An 18,980-nucleotide genomic window follows, 5' to 3' on the forward strand; every position below is an offset into this window, starting at 1 on the left:
TTCTCCTGGGATGGAATAACAGTAGGTCTTCAACTTCCTACTGCTGAGAAGGACCTAAACCCCAGACCTCTTACTTTGTGGACAAGCAGTGTGGATTACTATGTAATGAGTTGTTTACACATGAGAAGCCCTTCTTCTGCCACCAGCTAAGACAATATTCACGAGAGCTCACAGAATGGTGTAGAAACCTGCAAGAGATCAGCCTGTGGTGGTGGGGGCTGCTTTCAGCATTCCAGATGCCCTTAGTCAGAAGGACATGCACACAAGCAATTGGCTCTGCAAGGAAGGGCTTGCTAGAGAGCATGTCCAGTAGCACAGTTAAAGGTATCTGGAAGAGAGTGGGCCCAAAATCTGAGATGCTTATGCCACTATCAGCACCTAATTAAGTCACTTGGATTTCCCTGAATACTCTCTTGAACTTAGGCTCCTAAATTTTAGAGCAGTCATGCATGAGGCATCTAAATGGCTTGCTGAACACTCACTATATCCACAGGCCCATTGGGACTCCTTTATTAAGGCAGAACTCAAAAAAGATCATGCATATAATCTCACTGAGTTGCTCAGCAGTAACAGTGGCTAGAAAGAAGCTGGAGACTAAGGAAAAGCCCTGTAAACAACTCATTAATTCAGAGCTACAGGAAGGGCTCAGGTCCCCTCTATTCATGCCTATATATTATCCTGTAATCACATATTTTCACTGAGAAGACCACTTGCTAGAAGCCCAGAGAGAAGCAATTGCACATACTTGACATGCAAGTGTTATGTACCTTAGCCATGAGTGTTGTTCCAAAGCCACCTTGGTAATTGTTAGCTGAGGGTACTCCTTCCATCACTCCAGGAACAGGGTTGTACGTATCGCTTGACCAACAGCGACCTGAGCTCATATTTAGGATTTTGGCCAGCAGCTTTGGGTCAAGGCCTAATCTGTCAAAGGTCAAAGAAGAGAAGTGTTAACGTCAAAATGCACAAGACATGGGTGACTTGTTTTATATCTTAGGACCCTACCATCATTCCTCTTCCTTTATTATAAGTCATGAAAAATGACAGAGTATTGATATTGGGGGCAGGGATGCTGTATCTTAAATTAAAGAGCATCAATCCGCCATTTAAGCAGTAGGTTTTCAAAGCTTTTTTCCTTTTGCACTAAGCAAATCCTCTTCACGTAGTAATTTTGAAAGTGCAAGCAAATTAAAGGTCCTCTGAGAACAATAGTTACCTTGTATTTCAATTACTAAAAGGCATACTCTGTTCTGCTACCTATGAGGTCACATACTTGTTCTTCATATCAAAATATTCTCTGAAGGAAGCAAAAAATTCACAAGCAAGTGTGGCAACATGAAAATGGTTGTGTGATGCATTTATATGTGAACACTAGTGCATTTCTGAGGTAAACAAGATAACACAACTGATTCTGCTCTAATAATGTGAATAAAAATTCTGCACTTCTCAAAAAAACTTTACTGTCATATACATCTGTGCATTCTTGCCTTTGCTATTATCTTCATTATATGCTCCAGCTTATGAGGCAAGTCTGCATTTCACTGTGACATATGTTATCTATTCACAAACATATATTGTAGTTCTGGGTCAGCTGCTGATAAGGTTACTGATCCCAATAAAACAAAGCTTGTCCAAGTAGAAACGTCATTTGTTCTACCATGGAGATGATGGCATAAAATGCGGCTCAGTGCAGACCCTGAAAATTCTTCAATATTATACAAAGTTAACCCTCTTATGAATTCACATTTTTGCTGATAATAATATGCAAGTGTAATTTTACATAAATTGCATTAATGCCAAAGACAAGCAGCAGCAGTTTATCTGGCACTGTACAAATGTTCAGCTATACACAGGACAAAAGAGAAAGCAAGGGAACGATCTCCAGTAACAATTCAAGATGAGAAAAGGACATTTTAAAAGGGATATATCACAACCTTCTACAAAGCTTATTTAAATAGATTTCAACATTTTTTATATTAGTTCTCACATCACAGACTTTTGATTTAGAGCCCCATAGCCTAAGAGGGCTTCCAGGCACTTTAGCACTCAAAGTTTTAATTTGTAGATGAGAAAAGCTCATTACCAGTGGAACAGTTGCTAAAATGCACGTCTATCTATTCCAGTAGGCATTCTGGATTTGAAAAGCTATGCTTAAGATAGTCAACCCTACAGCATGGTTCCTACTCCTATAGTGGCACCTTCCTAATGCAAAGCAAGATAATTTTTTGTATTTCAGATAGCTTTTTAGCAGTACTGCTGTGCACTCTTATTTACGATTTGCTGCAGCAGACCCTGGAATTCAGTGGAGAGTCTCCACTGGCCTAAATGGGATCCAGCTTTATACTCCTCCCCATTTTTTCCCAACCCTCTGATTCAACCAAATGCTTATAACCATCATTTATTTAAAAATACAAACTGTATTTTCCAGCACCAGTATGTTTTCACAGCATTTGAATTGTATTTTTATTGTGCATAGTGCATCAAAGTGCTCACCACAACTCTTCATCAAGAGCCACTCCAAATAATGGATTTAATTGTTGTAATGAAAAAAACCCACGCCAAGAACATTCAAAGCCTGAGTTTTCAAATACACAGAGGTTGCTTTCTTCCCCCTCAAACAAATCTCTTGACTTGTCTGTTTCCCTATAATTGTTACATCCAGATCAGTATTTTTCCAATGTAGTGCCTGCTTGTGCCATATCCAACTGCATGGAGAGGCCTGCAATTACAGCTGTGGGTATACTGCAAGACAGAGAGCTTATTATTTCAAAACACATATAACCCTCCCAAAGAATGCTCTTTTTCCAGCATTTGTACTGCCTCTCTGTGAAAGTATACTTTAAAAGATATGCATGTATTATACAGATATGTAAAATACTGTCTTGCACCACTTTGACATATTTTTGCTCTGGGAAAAGAAAAAGAAAGATAGTGTCAGTTTATATCCCTGCTTCTTCAAAATTCATAGCTCTTAAACACCATGCAGCTTCTCTTCAGGAGACCTGAACCTATTTTTTTTTTCTCCTTTGCAGCAAGTGTATCATTAATAAGAGCAAGTTAGGAGTGCTTTGCATTTCATCTTTCTGAAGATTCATCCACTGGTGCATATATAACTGACAGTTAAAATTAGACATATATTAAAATCAGTTACTGAAGAAGTCCTCTGTCTTCCACTGTGCCCAAAGCTTGTAATGGTCTGAAACCAGCCAGAATATACAGTAATTGTCATTCAGCAAGAGTCTATCCTAGAAAGTCATGCTTCAGTGGAGAAGACTGAGTTTCCATTTGAAATCAACAAATTAATCCAAGACAGGTATCTGAAAGGGCAAGTTTAATAGGAAGCAGCTACTGGGCTCTCAACCATGATAAAATGTTATTGCTGTTTCCCTGTAAATTGGCTGGGAACATACGATACTCTCTGCATAAGAGCTCCATTGCTGTTCAGGAGATATACTGCTCAAGCTATCAAAATGATGACAGTCTGCCAGTCCCCATAACAACTTGCCATTGGACATGGCAAGAGCTTGTGCATGTGTGTGTGAATTTACAATTACCAAAATGTTCTTCTCCCTTATAAGCAGAAAAGAAGCTCATGTATTAACTGTACTTATAATAGAACAAAAACAATTGCTCCCTCAAATCAATGCTTCTTCAATAACATTCCTAATGAACTGAACAGCAGAAACTAAGCAATAGATGCACGTACCAAAAAAACAAAAAATCAAAATAGGATCCCTTCATGCCACAGCTCAAAACTCAGGTTTTGCTGAGCTCTAATAAAGCTTCAGCCTGATTTTTTCATATACTCCTCCAAAAGCTCCATCTGGAACAGATACAGAAATTGAAATAGTGTCTCACAAGAAAGATACATCCTGGTCTCATTTTAAGGTATAATAACAGAAGCAGCTGAACTCCTAGAGTTTTTCTTTAGGTAAACACTGTATAAAGGTGCAAATATTCAAGCAGAACCTTACAACTCGTCTACCACAGTTAAAAATCACTTTGTCGTTGGTGTTTTAAACAAGATAAGTGCTCTCCAGCGTCATTACTAACCTTCATGAGTCTTAATGAGTCCTATGCCAAAGACAGCAGAACATAACAGCAGTTCAACAGAACTGAACATAACATGTATTTCATTGGTGAGAACTATGGATGGGAATATTTTTCAAAAGTATTTATGCAATTTAATCCAAATAACTTCCAGAGAAAAAGAACCTTGGAGCTCTTTTTCAAGGTACTCTTTCTAAACTTTGCAGTGGGGATGTGTCCAGGGCTAATTATTCCTCAGCTTGTTGCATATGCTCCTCTTTACTCTGTCAATGCTCATTTCTGCTCATGTCTTACATCCATGGCTCAGGCGTGCTCACAGAAACCAGATCTAGTGACTGAGACTACATTTAAACTCAGCATGATAAGAAAAATTCTTTTACCTTCTTTTCACTTTATTTATCTAAAAAAACAAGTGGGCACAAATCCATGGAATAAAATTGCTTAGGAAGTAGCAATTAGTATTTGCAGATTTTGGTATAAATTTGGGTGGCACCGCAGTCCCTCCTCATAGAGATGATTTTCTCTGCTATTGGAAGTACAAATTGATTTTGCAGCGAGGTTATTGCCATACAGCCCTTACTGCTCTCCTGGTCCCTTATATCCCAACCACATGATGTAGCCTTGTCCTGCCTTGTGTCACCACATAGGCCCTTTCCTGAGTCTTTGCAGGCAGTTTCTGATGGGACCACAAAATGTCTGTCAGGCAGCAACTTCCATCTGAGCTAAACACAAACCAGGTATCAGCAATATTTCATTTTTGAGCTTTATTTCGCTAGTATTAGAAATTGTTTCACTGGAACTCAGGACTCAGTAGAACAAAGTTACTATCACTGAGATGATCAGCAAAATGAAAAAGAAAAATATTTTCTGACTGTGGACAGTATCATTTAATGTTTGTAATTCTTGTTTGCGCAGTTTACATGTATTCTGTGTGTTAGTTAGACACAGTAAGTCAGTATTTTGCAATATGCACACTACTTGTAAGTAGTAGTAAAAATCTGCTAAAGATTTTTCCACTGACATGTTGCACTAACATGCTAGAAAGAGACGAAAATATAAATGACAATGTGAATTAATCTCCGCAATGCCTGCCACACCTTTTAACTTTTACTAGTAAAATAAATCATCAGGAAAGTAATGGAAAAACTGAACATAACATGCATTTCATTGGTCAAAACTACAGATAGGAATATTTTTAAAAGTATTTATGCAATTTAATCCAAATAACTTCCAGAGAAAATGGACATCTTCATTAGTAAATAAAGATGATGTTCGAGTAAAGCAAGTGACATATAAATGTAAAATTACATAGCAATATGAACTATTTTTCTGGGAGTTTATTGTGGAATTTTTGTTCATTAATGTCAGTTTTCTTTCCTCCTCACCATATTCTATTTGCTACCTATATTGAAGTTTGGAAAAATTCTATAATTTAAAATATAAAATAAATTAAAAAATCATTTAAAAATATGAAATTACTAAAACAGTCACTGTAACTACTTCAGAAAATTAAAATTTAGACTGCATGGTTTAAGAAAACATTATAGAAGAAGTAGCTTATTAATAGAATTAATATCACACTGCTTTGAAGACTTAAGTTTAGAGTATATATGGTTTATGGAAGCCATTGTTATATGATCTTGTAGCTACATATAATTCTGACAACAGTATTTTGAATAATTAATTATTCAAAGTCCCTAGAACCCAATTCAAATGATGCAGCAAATATACACAATGTGTGACATAAAGACATTTTATATTCTATATGGAAGTTAAGAACACATCTAAGTTCCACAATTCCTATTCTAAATTTTTAGATTTTCAGAATGCTTTACCATTATTAAGTCCAATACTTCACCAGATAAGCATCAACCTCATATATCAAGTTCAGTTTCCTACTCTCTTTAGAGCAGGCAGCCACACTATCCTTTGAGCTTTAGAGTAGAAAAAAACTTCCTAAAATTATTAATATAGCAAAACTTCTAATAATTACAATGGTAACTGTAAACTTCTACATTAGAAATTTTTACACATTCCAAGTGGAAAGCTCTTATTCTGGTTATAAGAATATAACCAGAATCTCTCTTCTTCTCAAGATCTAAATCACACTAAATTAAAATCAATGCAAGGATTCTAAATTACTTCATAAGGCTTTAAATAACCACCTCTGTCTTTAACTTCATGCAGTTTTTGACTAAATGAGATTCTGCTATTTCTAGACTTTGATTTAAAATCAGCAGGTTTCTTCTACAATAAATATAGTTCCCTCTTGATAACCTTAATTGTAGGGTAGGGAGGTTTATCTATTGTTACTTTGACATTGGATTTTTGCTCATAAATGATAAATACAGATTCTGCCAAAATTTAAATTGGAAAAGGAAAAAATTCGAAACACTTTCAAGCTACAGTGACTGCAGACATCAACTTGCTCTTCACATGGCTTACAAGCCCCTTCTAAACCTCTTGATTTTATTTTAATTATTCCTACAAATGTAGATAAAACTTTAAAAAAAATTAGTTGCATATGCCTTATAAAGTGAATCATGACTTAAAGAAGAACCCAATGCAAGCTTTCTGGATAACACTGGATTTAAAAAGTTGTAAACAATGCTACTGGTTTTATTACGGCTTGATGCAGACATGCTTCAGTATATTACAGACTCTCAATTTTAAAATGTAAATGGTACAGGATATTGATAAACCAATTAGCACTGATGCAAAGCAAATTCCTCTTTTATCTCAATTACAACATGACAACTTAATAGGTCAAGACAGTCTAACATCTGAGACAAGGGCAATTCAATAAAACAACTGCATCTTGATATGGTAATTAAGAGGAAATGTGAATCCATTACATTGTCTTGTGTATGTGCGCATATGTAGGTGCTCTTTTTTATTTATTTAAGCATTTGATGCCCTCTTGCTGATTTTATAGTGTATCAAATCCACATGAACACAGTTGAGCCCAGTTGATAAGTACTCACGGTATCTATAGATTTAGCAGGCAAATTTTAAGGGTGCAACTGTGCAGATAAACAATTCATGAAAAGCCCCTAAAACATAACAATTGCAAGATAATCTCTTCAAACACAGGACTTCTCTGTCTATAAATATGCAAATTATTTTTATCTGGCAACAAAAATTTATTAGAAGTTCAAATACCTTGATACTCAACTGGTACTTGCATGCACTCAATTGGAAAATAAAACAAAACAACAAAGACCACAGCAAAACAAATACATCACAATTGGAAAATAAAAATAATTTTGCTCAAATATGGTGTCACTTTAAACTTAGATGTAGCACATGCTAGAAAAGAAATGGTAGCCAGCACTGGCAAGACTGTAGTGGAATATACTGCAGCTTTTTGACAAACCAGGAGTTTTAGCAATTAGGATAAAGTGCTCTCATAAAGTCAAAGAAAGGTAGATGTTCTGTTTTATGCTTTCATCTTAATTTGATATACACACTGTAGTAGAAGTTTCACTTTACAATAGATCTTGGAACAATTTAAGAATTAAACAAAGTCAATGAGAGCCATATGGGAGTGTAATATTCTGAACAGACTGTACATTATCTTAGAATACAAACAAAAACTTACCTCTATATTAGCTCTGGATGTTTATAATGAAAGACAAACATTATTGTAGGCTGCACTACAGCAGACCAAATAAACAACTTCAGCTGTAGAATGTAACAACCTATGCAGCCAATACAAGAGAAGATTCCAATGCTGAAAATACCTCCTTTAGTTAAATAATCCCTTTAGAGTGTTCATGGCTTTGTAAGACAACTTTTGGCAAAAAATTTACCTATTTCTTTTAATCATCATCTCAGCAAAAGTCAACCATAATATATAAAAACTGTAAACGTGGAAAAAATGTTTTTGTGGCATTCAATCCACCACAAAAACCAAACCAACCTGATTCCAAGATTCATAGTCTCAGCAGTTCCAATCATACTGATGGCCAAGAGCATGTTGTTACAGATCTTTGCAGCCTGAAAACAGGTGAAACCATCAATTAGTTTATACATTTTCACAGAACTAATGTAGGAATCCACTAGGCCCAGGACAATATGATCAAGTATGTTCTGTAAGCTTTCTTCTAGAGTAAACACAAATCTGTGATAGCACAAAGTTAATGAAAGTTGCTCTATGGCTCCTTCACAGATTAAAAAATACCTTTTTTTCTTAGTACTGCTCAGTTAGCATATATGCCATGTAGGGGCTCCTTGTTCTTCAGAACATCCAGTAAATCTAAACTCAAATGAAACAAAATCAAAATGTCTCTCCTCTAAGAAGTATAACCTCAACAGGCCAGTGTGGAGAAATACCAGTCAGATTTTTATACTAAGTTACACAACATACAGGACAAAAGTGCCATGACATTATTTACAAACCCAAGGTTAGAGACAAACAAATGATTATGAAGATATATTATCAAGCATTTAGTTCTTGAATAAAAGAGTAGGCATCAATAAATAAAAAGCCAGAAAAAGGAAAGACTGAGATAGCTATTAGCCCTTCAGAAAGCATTACCTGTCCGGTTCCAACCTCTCCACAGTAAACCACATTAGAACCCATGCATGTCAGCAACTCTTTGGCAGCATTAAATTCTTGTTCCACTCCACCAACCATGAAAGTAAGGTTTCCAGCTCGAGCAGCTCCAACACCTGAATCAAGATAACATTGGATTTAATAGCACTATTTAAAAGCCTCAAAACTTAGGCAGTTTCTCTTAGCAGGAAGGGTCTGATGATGCAAAATTAATACTTCACTTACAATGAACCTCTCAAGTTCTATGTTAAAGTAACCCGACATTCCCAGTACTCAAATATTAGTAATCTAAATTCTCAAAAATCTGATGGAGATAAAACCACCTTATCTTCCAGGCACACTAGCAGAAAAGTCATAAGACCTGCATAAAACTGGCAGTCACTTTTTATAGTTTATAAACAATCAACTTTTCCTGCAACTTTGTGTTCCACAAAACTCACTAATTAAATTACTAATTAAATGTCTCTTTTGTCAAACTACTCTTCATATACAACCATTAACAAACTACTGCTCAAAGACAACTCTGCTTTTATCAGCCTTTCCAAATCTAGGCTAATTTTTATCAATGCTTCCTGATTTTCACGCGATTGAACAGCTAAAAGACACAAGCATATAAAATCAAGTCTTCTGAATTTCTGCAGTTTATGATGTTCTTAATCTGAAGCAAAATTCTCCTTAATCTAAGAAGCTTTAAGTGAGTTCCCACATTTAAACTTAATGTATCTACAATGATGCAATTATTACATAAAGTCAATGTAAAAATTATTCATAGACATACACAAACACACTATTCCCAGCTCTATTCCTGTAGTCTATCCTGTCTTTTGCACAGTTCAGTAAACACACACCATAGTTCTTTGAATATACAGTTCCTAAGCACAACACTGGCAAATATTTCATGTGATATTTATTACCTCCACTCCATGAAATATTCCATTCCTTAAAAGAAGCCTAATTCTAATATGAATTACTCTTACCTCCCTAACTTCCTCATCCCTGGTATTTAATGGGTATAACTGCTAAGAAAATTCGGCCTAAACTGATGAACAGATCAGCCTCCTCACTAATCTCCACTCTGGCAAGAAGCATAGCCACAATAAATTTTCTGTGCTATGCATCAAACATTGGCTCGTTGGGGTGTACAGCTGCAGACAACAACTGACTTTCAAATTAAACATACTCAATTAGGTACAGTGCTCCGAGAAGTGGTCAGTTTTGGACTTTGTTTACAACATCAAGGATAGGTACACTGCAGCTTTTCACAATGAAGAATTTGTTATTTTTTTTTTTTTCTTCTCAATAAACATTTCAATTGATGCTCTCATGGTGTGTAACTGCTCTGTGTGGCTATGTCTACAAATGCCCCTTTCTGTATGTTGCAAGTGTTTATTTTTCCCATCCTGCCTTTCAACATCTACTATCTTTTTAAGTCACTGAAGAATTTCAGACAAATTTGACAGATCAAAGTCTCAAAAAGAGTAAATACCCACCAGTTATGCAAAACTAGGCAACAGCAAAGATGCTCCCAGTGATGACCTGCTCAGCCTATATTAGAACCTAGAATCACAGGATTCTGGGAGTTGGAAGTGGCTTCTCAAGATCATTCAACCTCCCTAATCAAGGACAGCCAGCCTGAGGCATGTTGCCCAGGACTGTGTCCAGTCAGCCTTCAAGTATCTCCAAGGATGGAGACTCCACAGCCCCTCTAGGTAACTTCCACTCTTTGCCTACCTTCACAGTAAAAAAAGTGTTTTCTGGTGCTTCAGACAGAATTTCTTGAGTTTTGATTTGTGCCCCCTGTCCTGTCACTACTGAGCAGAGTGTAGCTTCCTTAATTCTCTCCCATCAAGTCTTTATACACATTGATAAGATCACCCTGGCGCCTTCCCTTCATGCTAAACAGTCTCAGCTGTCTCAGTCTCTCTTCATAAGGAAGATGCTCCAGACCCTTTGCCATCTTCATGGCCCTCAGCTGGACTCACTCCAGTAAATGTGTGTCTTTCTAGTGCTATTAAGTCCAGAACTGGAGCATCCAGAAGAACTCAGACCCACAGCTTTAACAAAACAATTGGTCTGTATACAGAACACTGCTGAGGTACTGAAATACATACAGCGGTGAAGATCTTCCTGCCCATGTTGAGAGACACCCAATTTTCAGCCAATCCTTGATCTCACTCGAACAACTTCTCTCCAGGCAACTCACAGGAACTGGGCAAAGAGCAAAGCCCAAACTAGCTAGCATAAACAGGTCATTGTTGTCTTTTTGGCTGCCAGTTCACTATGTACATGACCGCAAAGATTGCTACATTAATAAACACAATGATTTTCATTCCATTCCTCTAGCTATTTTTATTCAAACCACATAATGGCCTTTACCACTAATCCTGTGATCTGACCTGCAGCAAATTAAGTAGACAATTTAAGTCAAAGCTTACAAACAAAATCCAGTACTATCCATCATAGGTCAATAGGCTTGTATCTAGATTACAGACTGCTAAATAGCTTCAGAGATTCATTTATTAGAGCAAAATTAATGCTGACAATAGTTTTCAGCTGGTTAATCTTCTGACAGCTGCACTCTCTCACTTGTTCAAACACATTTCAAGAAGAAAAAATAAATTAGTTAAGTAGAAAAAAAGAGACCAATTTGTTGTATAATGCAGAAGGCTTGGAAAACTCTTGTTTTAAAAACAAAAACCTATTTACTTCATGGTAGATTTTATCATCCAGGGTCCTTGCCAACTATCTGCTATTTTATCAGACTCAAATGAGCAACACAGCAAATTTTTAAGACTTGAAATTAAAAAGAAAAAAAATTGGCATGGAATACAGAAGTACAAGAACTGTAACTTCAGCTAAAAATAGAAATGAAAAAAAATCATTATACAAGAATGCACAACCTTCTTTCACAATCACAGCTTCCATACCAACACAAGCCAGTTAAGTATTATCAGTTTTTAACACTAAACAGAGCAATAGAGATGCAGAACAGCTAATGCAATTTAAATATGCTAACTATTATTTTTCATATGAAGTCTTGCTACCTAAGATAATGCTTTATGTACCAATGCTGTGAGGGTCAAAAGTTGTTTAAAATCTATCTGTTCTTTCTAAAACACAAAAAGTCTCTTCACATCCTTGGGGAATAGTTTTCAGAGAAACTGTATCTGTGATTAGCATGTGTTAAGATTTCCTTCTTGCCACAAAGCAAGACTGCTGGAGCCCTTGGCCACAGTCTTATACTTGGTTTCTCAAGGATGATAACCCACACCGATGTGCAGAATCCTTCAAGGTCATCATACCAGCAGATCCCACAGATCAACTCCAATTCTGTTGGTTACAACAGCGCCAGAGTTTGTCCCAGAAATATAAACTGACAGGAACAGGATTGCAGAAAAACACAAGAGATCTAGCTAGCTGAGGGGATATGCAAGAAAATTACTCTGGGAAAAAATATGGTGAGAAGTTACAGAATAGCACTGCAGTATATGGCATATCCACTTGGAGATGGGTGTCCCACTTGCATACTAGCAGGTTTTGGATGAAGATCTGCAATAAGTTTTTTATCAAAAGAGGTACATAAAGAACTGCACTTCAAAGCATCCTATCACATCTGGCTGTGCTACTTGTGGGGCAAGTTCAATCCAGGTGCTTCTCATTCAATTGCCAGTGGATTGCTCATTGAACTTGCTACAGAGCAGCTCTTAAGTTCAAGATTTTAGACAAAAATAGGAATGGAGACTTAGGAGCCCTCACATGTCAACAGGAACTGGTTGCAGCTATCCTGGAACAGTCTCTAAGATGACCTCAAGTTTTAGCATCCAGGCCAAGCAGCCTTCTTTGACAGATACGTTGCCCTTCCATATTCACTTTCCTGTGCTTATTTAAACAGTATTTTTCATGTTGCTACAAAAAACCTTGAAATTTGCTACTGATGTTTCCAGTTCCCAAAAAAAGCCCAGAAAGGTCTTAGCTCTATAGCTACGTAATTAAAACTGCTTAGTTTCTATCAGGTTGCTGATTATTAAGAACACAATTTGCTAGAAAAGACATGTTAATGTAAAGGTGTTATATGAAAGTATCTGCTTTCAGTTTCAGCTTTATTACATTTCTGTAAAAACAGAGGGCAGATGAGTTAAAAAGAAGTAATATTGTAAGGCTATGCATTACAGCACCGTCATAGTGGCAATGCTGAAAACAGCAACACTGCTGAAAAGACAATGCACCCAAGCATATCCCTGTGCCAACATATTTAAACCACTGTTGCGCTGCACCTGCAGACAAAAAAATTCATTGCTGACAAAGTTGAGACTGTGCTGTTTCAGAGTCTCTGAATGACAAGTAAGAGATGAAGGCTGTAATATCAAGAAGCTCCAGCAAAAAAATAATCTACTTTGTTGGTTTTCTACTCAACATTTAGCTGCAATTTTAACAACTAATTTTGTGATCTAACCTAGATTTAAAATAAAAAATAAACAAGAAGAACATTGCCAGAGTTTTAATCCTCTGTCTTGTTTTACAATGTTGCACCTTCAAGCACGGGAGTTGAAGCTTTGCCTGCTCCACTTTGGGAAGTGCAAGGGAACACTGGTCTGTTATTCTGATTAAAAAAAAAAAAATGCAGTTTAAGTGACTGTAGCTGCTCAAACAAGCAGGTTCTTGTCATATTTGCTCTCTTTCACATAGGCTGAGCTTGAGAAGCTCCATCTGTGTACCTTGTACGAGTGTGTATTTATTTTTAAGGACTAAGCAGATTTTTTTAAGTACCTGCCAGCTCACACAAAATACTTTGTCTTTGCAACTCACAAAAAGTTAAACCAAGATACACAAGGAAGGATTAACTGAAAAGGTTACTATTGTTTTGCTACATATATAAATCTAAAATAAATTAAAAGGCATGTAAAAGCAAAATCAGCTATAAATCCCTACTGGAAATAAAAGAATAAAAACCGTACTATAAATTTAAAATAACCATGAAGAGACTTGTTATTTTATAAAATATAAGTAGGGTATCAATGTTTTCTTCTTGCTTCTTAGACAAATGTCTGCCATCATCAATCTATTTCCAGGAAACAAGTAAATGGAACAGACTCAGAAAAAAATCCCACAGCACACTGCAACTCCACGGGCTTGTGTTTCTCCCTATTACAAAAATCAGCATCAAAGCTAGACCTATGAAGCTATTCTGCTGCCTTATAACTAAAACACAGTAAATCACTTAATTTGCTCAAAAGAACTTAAATGTTGTAACCAGTCTGCCATCAGCAGAGATAAAGAAGAGGACCGATGGGACCGGGCTGCAATGTGAGCCGTCTTTAAAATGCAATTGTTCTAATCATTTTCTACAGATGCAGCCTCACAAGGGGCTGCTGTCACAGGGACCATTTACGACTTGTTATGGTGTCTCTATTGTTTACCAGCGACATTCGCTAAAAAGGCGACAGCTGGGACAGAAAGCTGCTCCTCAACGAACAATATAATCCCGTGAAAGTAATCAACAAATTTAAGGGTGTTAATTAACTTTACACTTTATCATGTTCAATTAGTTGTCCTTTCTCGAAAAGATTGCCGTGCACAATCGGTTTAGAGCGTGCCATGTTTGATTTGTAAGTGATCACTGTTTCTGTTTCGAAGTCCATGTCAGATGTTCTCCTGGGTTTTGGTGACACAGATGAATGGCTCTGCACATGTTAGGGGGTGATCTGGTTTAACATAAACCAGCATAACATAACCCCTTGTTAACGTATCGCTGGCCTTTCCAAGCAGGCACAGAAACGCCCGTGCCCGTGGATGCACACAAACGTGCACAAAACCCCTGCGGCAGCACGACAGTCAACGAGTCCAAGTTTCGTTTTTGCTGAAACACAAAGACACAAATAAATGGGCAATTTTTCATCATTATATCTTAAAGCAAGACTTGTCTTTTAGGGGCACGCTTGGGATCATTTCTTCCCAGCAAGATCCCTAGTTCTGCTGCATTATGCACTAATGCACAAGTGCCTCCGTACGTTTTACATAATGCACGCTGCCTTTTCTAATGGCAGCTGAGTAAATGCTGGGTAGATGCAAGTTCTTCTGTATATAAAATTCCGTGGTTTGTACTGCATTTAGAATGCCAGGGATTCTAGAAGAGAGTTGATTTAATCTATTATTAAAATTTGCCATTTTCCCTTTAAGATACCATTCATACTTGCTAACGGGACAAGGCAAAGCTCATGATGAAGCGACAACGTACTTGGAAGTACCCCTTAATGAAAGTCATTGCTGTTTCTATCTTCTGACAAATAGAGCTTTGAATCACCATACCTCATAAGCTAGTGATTTTTGAGCAAAAATGGAAATGTAGGTTCAGGTCAGTGATTTCAAGATTTATGCAACAAGCACTCAAATATTAATCCAGACAAAAGCATGCTTAAAGAAGTAGAAACATCTCTTTTATGGTATAATCAAATTATACAATTTGTGAGATTATGGCTGTACAGAGAAAAAAAAACTAGTGGATTTTTATTCTGCAGCAACAGGCAAATTAAATACACATGATCATCATTATTTAAGCAGTTACATTATACAAAAAAACAAACTGCAAAAACGCACCCACAAAACAAAACAAAATAAAAATGCAAAGAAAGCCCAATGGAAAAGTTGTTAACTCTGAAAGCTAATAATGGACTAGGTTAAATATTTAAGAGGAAATTATAGACTATATTAGAAATAGCTGAAACCACAAAACAAAGCAGTATAAAGCATTAGTTTTCTGCTAGGAAGAAGATCTGCAGGGAAAAGGGAAGCGGTCGATAGATCCTTAAATTGGACGCAATAGCTGTTCTTCTATCCCAAGTTGGCAGCTGCTACATTTGCAGACCTAGTTCATTATTTACCCATAATGACCATCAAGCTCCAGTCAAAGTCAGATCACAACAACTGTCAGCAGCTCTTTTAATTAGCCTTGTTTGAATTCAGATAAATATCAGAATGGCCCAGCTTCTGCTGAAAAAGCAACAAGAAGATTGCAAGAGATAAGCTGCCTTGACTTCCTAAGAAACAGTATTGTTAAAAAGTCCAGAGAACCAAAGTTGTTTGTTGTTTTTTTTTTTAATTAAAGAAGGGATGGTGATATGCACATTATTTTTCCCTCACGTGATATTCACATTACTATTTACAATTCCTGTTTATAAGCAAATCTGTGCATCTCAAATGCCAACTCAAAACACTACTCCACAATCTGAAAGGTAAACTTGAAGAGATGGTTTACAGGTATTAATCAAATTTCTAACCTCTGTGAAATCATACGTTTTGAAAAACTGAATCAGAATTTTAAGGAATGCACATATTAACAGGATTATCCTCTCTCCTAATTTATCTCCTTCTGTTTGTTTATCCTTAGGGAACATAATCTTCTGTTGCATCAAACCACTCTCATTCTCCCTGTGTCAGCAGCAGAATAATAATTCCCTCCTCCTCCTCCACCCCCTCTCCCACAAGCACTGGCAAGAATGAAGACGGGTGGATCAGACTGTGTGCATCAGCATTAATGCTCCATGCAGCTATTTTCCTAGCAGTAGTAGACACTGAAAGAAAGATGCAAGAGAGGTGAGCAATATGCTACCTGTTCTGGGCAGCCCAGCATGAGAGGGCGTAATTAAACAGATTTTGCCTCAGAATAATATGAAGATAGAAGATCCAGGCAGAGACTATTCTAAGACCACTTCTTCAGCGTTTCACTTGCTGTCACAGTTGGGTCCCAGTTTTGCTAGGTGCTGTCCAAAAACAAAGCCAGTTCCAAACTGTCCAGTCCTACATGACAATCTGAGAAATGCTGTTGTATATGCCAGGATCCTTGGAGGCCTCAAGGAAAACATATTTAGGGATTTACATGAATCATAAGGATACATGCATATAAACAATAGGCACATACATCTGTTACAGTAGAAGAGGATATCTCTTTTGGGAACAGAAAAAAATTATGTAAACATAATCAGAAATGGAAGGTAGAAAGTAGTGGAGAAGGAAGAATAAACAACGATTAAACAAAATAGGCAAAATGATCATGAGAAGCTTTATGTTTTCAAAAGAAGCCCTGAGTAGATTTGTATAGGGATTTGTACTTGAACTTGGCCATGATGGTGGAATAAAGATCTTCAATTTGTTTTAGATGCATTATTGAATGATGCCAAAACACAGAAAAGAATATCCCGTCCCAAAAAATCATGCAAAAACTAGAAGCTGTTGTTGAGGCAGTTTAATGTGAGGAGGATGCACTAGGAAAATTTTACGAGATCGTAATAAGTAGCAACTGATGCCTTCAAGGAATCAGCCAAAGAAAATAAGTTACAAAAGGCAAATGCACACATAAGATACTTCAACTTTTTCAACAGAAATACAAGCTGAAAGGCCTGATGAAATTGTTCTGTCTGCAGCATTTTTTAAAAAGCTCTACATTTAGTTCTAGTCATTGTAATGTCAAAGAGAAATATCAAAGCACCTGAAAAGTTAGCAAGTAAAAAGGTTAACAGCAGTGCAATAAGAAAGGAAATACAGTATGATTGATCAACTTATCTGCTTATTTTTACCAAAAATACTGTATTAAAAACATTAAGAAACAACAGTTCATGACAGTCTTCTTTCCCATTCTCCACCTTTGACCCATACTCCACCACAAAATCATAGACAACAGAAACATCCTTTTGGTGTTGCTGGAGTACCATTTAGCTACTCCTTTACACGTCATTAATATTTAGATATATAGTCTAAATCTCATCTCCAGACCTATGCAGAAATATGAACACTTAACAACAGCTGAATGTACCTACAGTTATGGACAGCAAATGCACAGAGCATGCACAATTCAAAACAGTCTGAACTGAACATTACCAAGAAGGCTGTACAGCCAGGGATGAAAAGAAGCAATACATTCCACATATACAAGATCCCAAAATTTCAAAGCAGAATTCAGACAGTCCAAATGTAAAGCACTTGACACTGAGCTGTCTGATCAACTGTTGCTGGGTGCTGAGCAAGCACAGCATCAAATATATGTGAAATATTGAATACAAAAGAAACAAAGAAAATAGTCCTTCTTCAAAGAAAACAAATCTTGCCCAGCACTACTGCTTGAAATTCTGGTCTTTTAGGAGAAGTCCAAAAATTAAACATGAACATGCATGCAGTTCCTCCACTATGTGGGCCATTGTTAACCCTCCACACAACTAAAATTCAGTAGACACTATCTTGACTGATGAGGCTTCAAGTCTTAGAAATAAAACTTTATCCCAATCACATACTGCAACATCAAGAATAAATTTTGTCGGGTGTTAGAAAGAGGGAAGAGCTGCATTTCAAGCTTCTATTCTAACCAGAAAACAGACTGTTGTGTGACTATAGAAGAAAAAACTCAAAGGGCTAGACATTTATGATGGTCTCTTGGGGGAAAAAAAGAAGGCAAAATCCCAGAAAAGTGATGCTTATATCTTACAGTTAGTTGTTCTAACTCAAGTTCACAGACAATACCAAAATGAACATCAAGCCTCCAGAAGCTTAATGTTTGCATGGACAAGCAAAAGCCACAAACAGATCCAGCAAATCACCTTGTCATTGCATCTTTTCATCTCATCCATTTTGTCTGAAAACATACATGCAAATGGATGACCAACAAAACCAGAGGTGTGGTCAGTCTTGTTGAGTTCTTCATATCACAAGGAGTAGTCAGCTGTGTGTCACCAGGTTTGCAGATTTTGCTACTTGGACTTGAATGTACAAAATACTTGCACATTCTACCTTAACTCCACAGCAAAATGCAACTATGTTTACATAGTTCTGTGGAATATATATATAAAAGCTGAAGAAACCCCTTCATTATACCATCAAAACAAGAACCTTCAAGAAAAAATAAACCAGGGGTGTTTAGTATTTTTGCCTGTTTCTCCAGTATTAGTACAACTCAAACAAGATATCAATCATCTTTTACAAATGTGAAATACTTTAAATACTTCAGTACTTTATGATTTTATCATATTACCTTCCTATAGGCCCCTAAATCCAACAAAACATGGCTTTTTTTTTTCTGAATAATGAAGGCATTATAAGCACATCACTAAAAAAATAAAAATACAGTTACACTGAAATATGCATTTAAACTGCATTATTCAACAGGTATGGGTTCAAGTGTTCTTAATAAAAGGTCTGCTTTTTTAAAAGCCAGCTGTAGAAGCAGGTAAATTTCTATTGATGTATTCATTAGTCCTTTCATGTCATATAAGAAAATTAAGACATTAAACACACAAAAATGAAAAAGAAAAAAAAAAAAGCATTTAAATGGAGTGGATAACATAGCATATATGTTCTTAAGCATTTCTGGTTTATCTTAAAAAGCTGA

The 18,980-nt window shown here is 36.5% G+C and overlaps 1 protein-coding gene across 2 annotated transcripts in view; it reads right to left on the reverse strand.

Moving 5' to 3' along the window:
• HIBADH (3-hydroxyisobutyrate dehydrogenase) overlaps nucleotides 1-18,980 on the reverse strand; it is an 85,755-nt gene that overhangs the window by 8,043 nt on the left and 58,732 nt on the right. For both annotated transcript variants that reach the window (XM_030264897.4, XM_030264899.4), the window contains exons 5-7: nucleotides 8,591-8,724; nucleotides 7,973-8,049; nucleotides 768-924 (exon numbers count right to left, since the gene is read on the reverse strand). In XM_030264897.4, the coding sequence (XP_030120757.4) occupies nucleotides 768-924; nucleotides 7,973-8,049; nucleotides 8,591-8,724 (368 nt within the window). The remainder of the gene's footprint in view (nucleotides 1-767; nucleotides 925-7,972; nucleotides 8,050-8,590; nucleotides 8,725-18,980) is intronic.

This window comes from Taeniopygia guttata, chromosome 2, assembly GCF_048771995.1.
Source record: "Taeniopygia guttata chromosome 2, bTaeGut7.mat, whole genome shotgun sequence".
Classification (NCBI taxonomy): Eukaryota; Metazoa; Chordata; class Aves; order Passeriformes; family Estrildidae; genus Taeniopygia; species Taeniopygia guttata.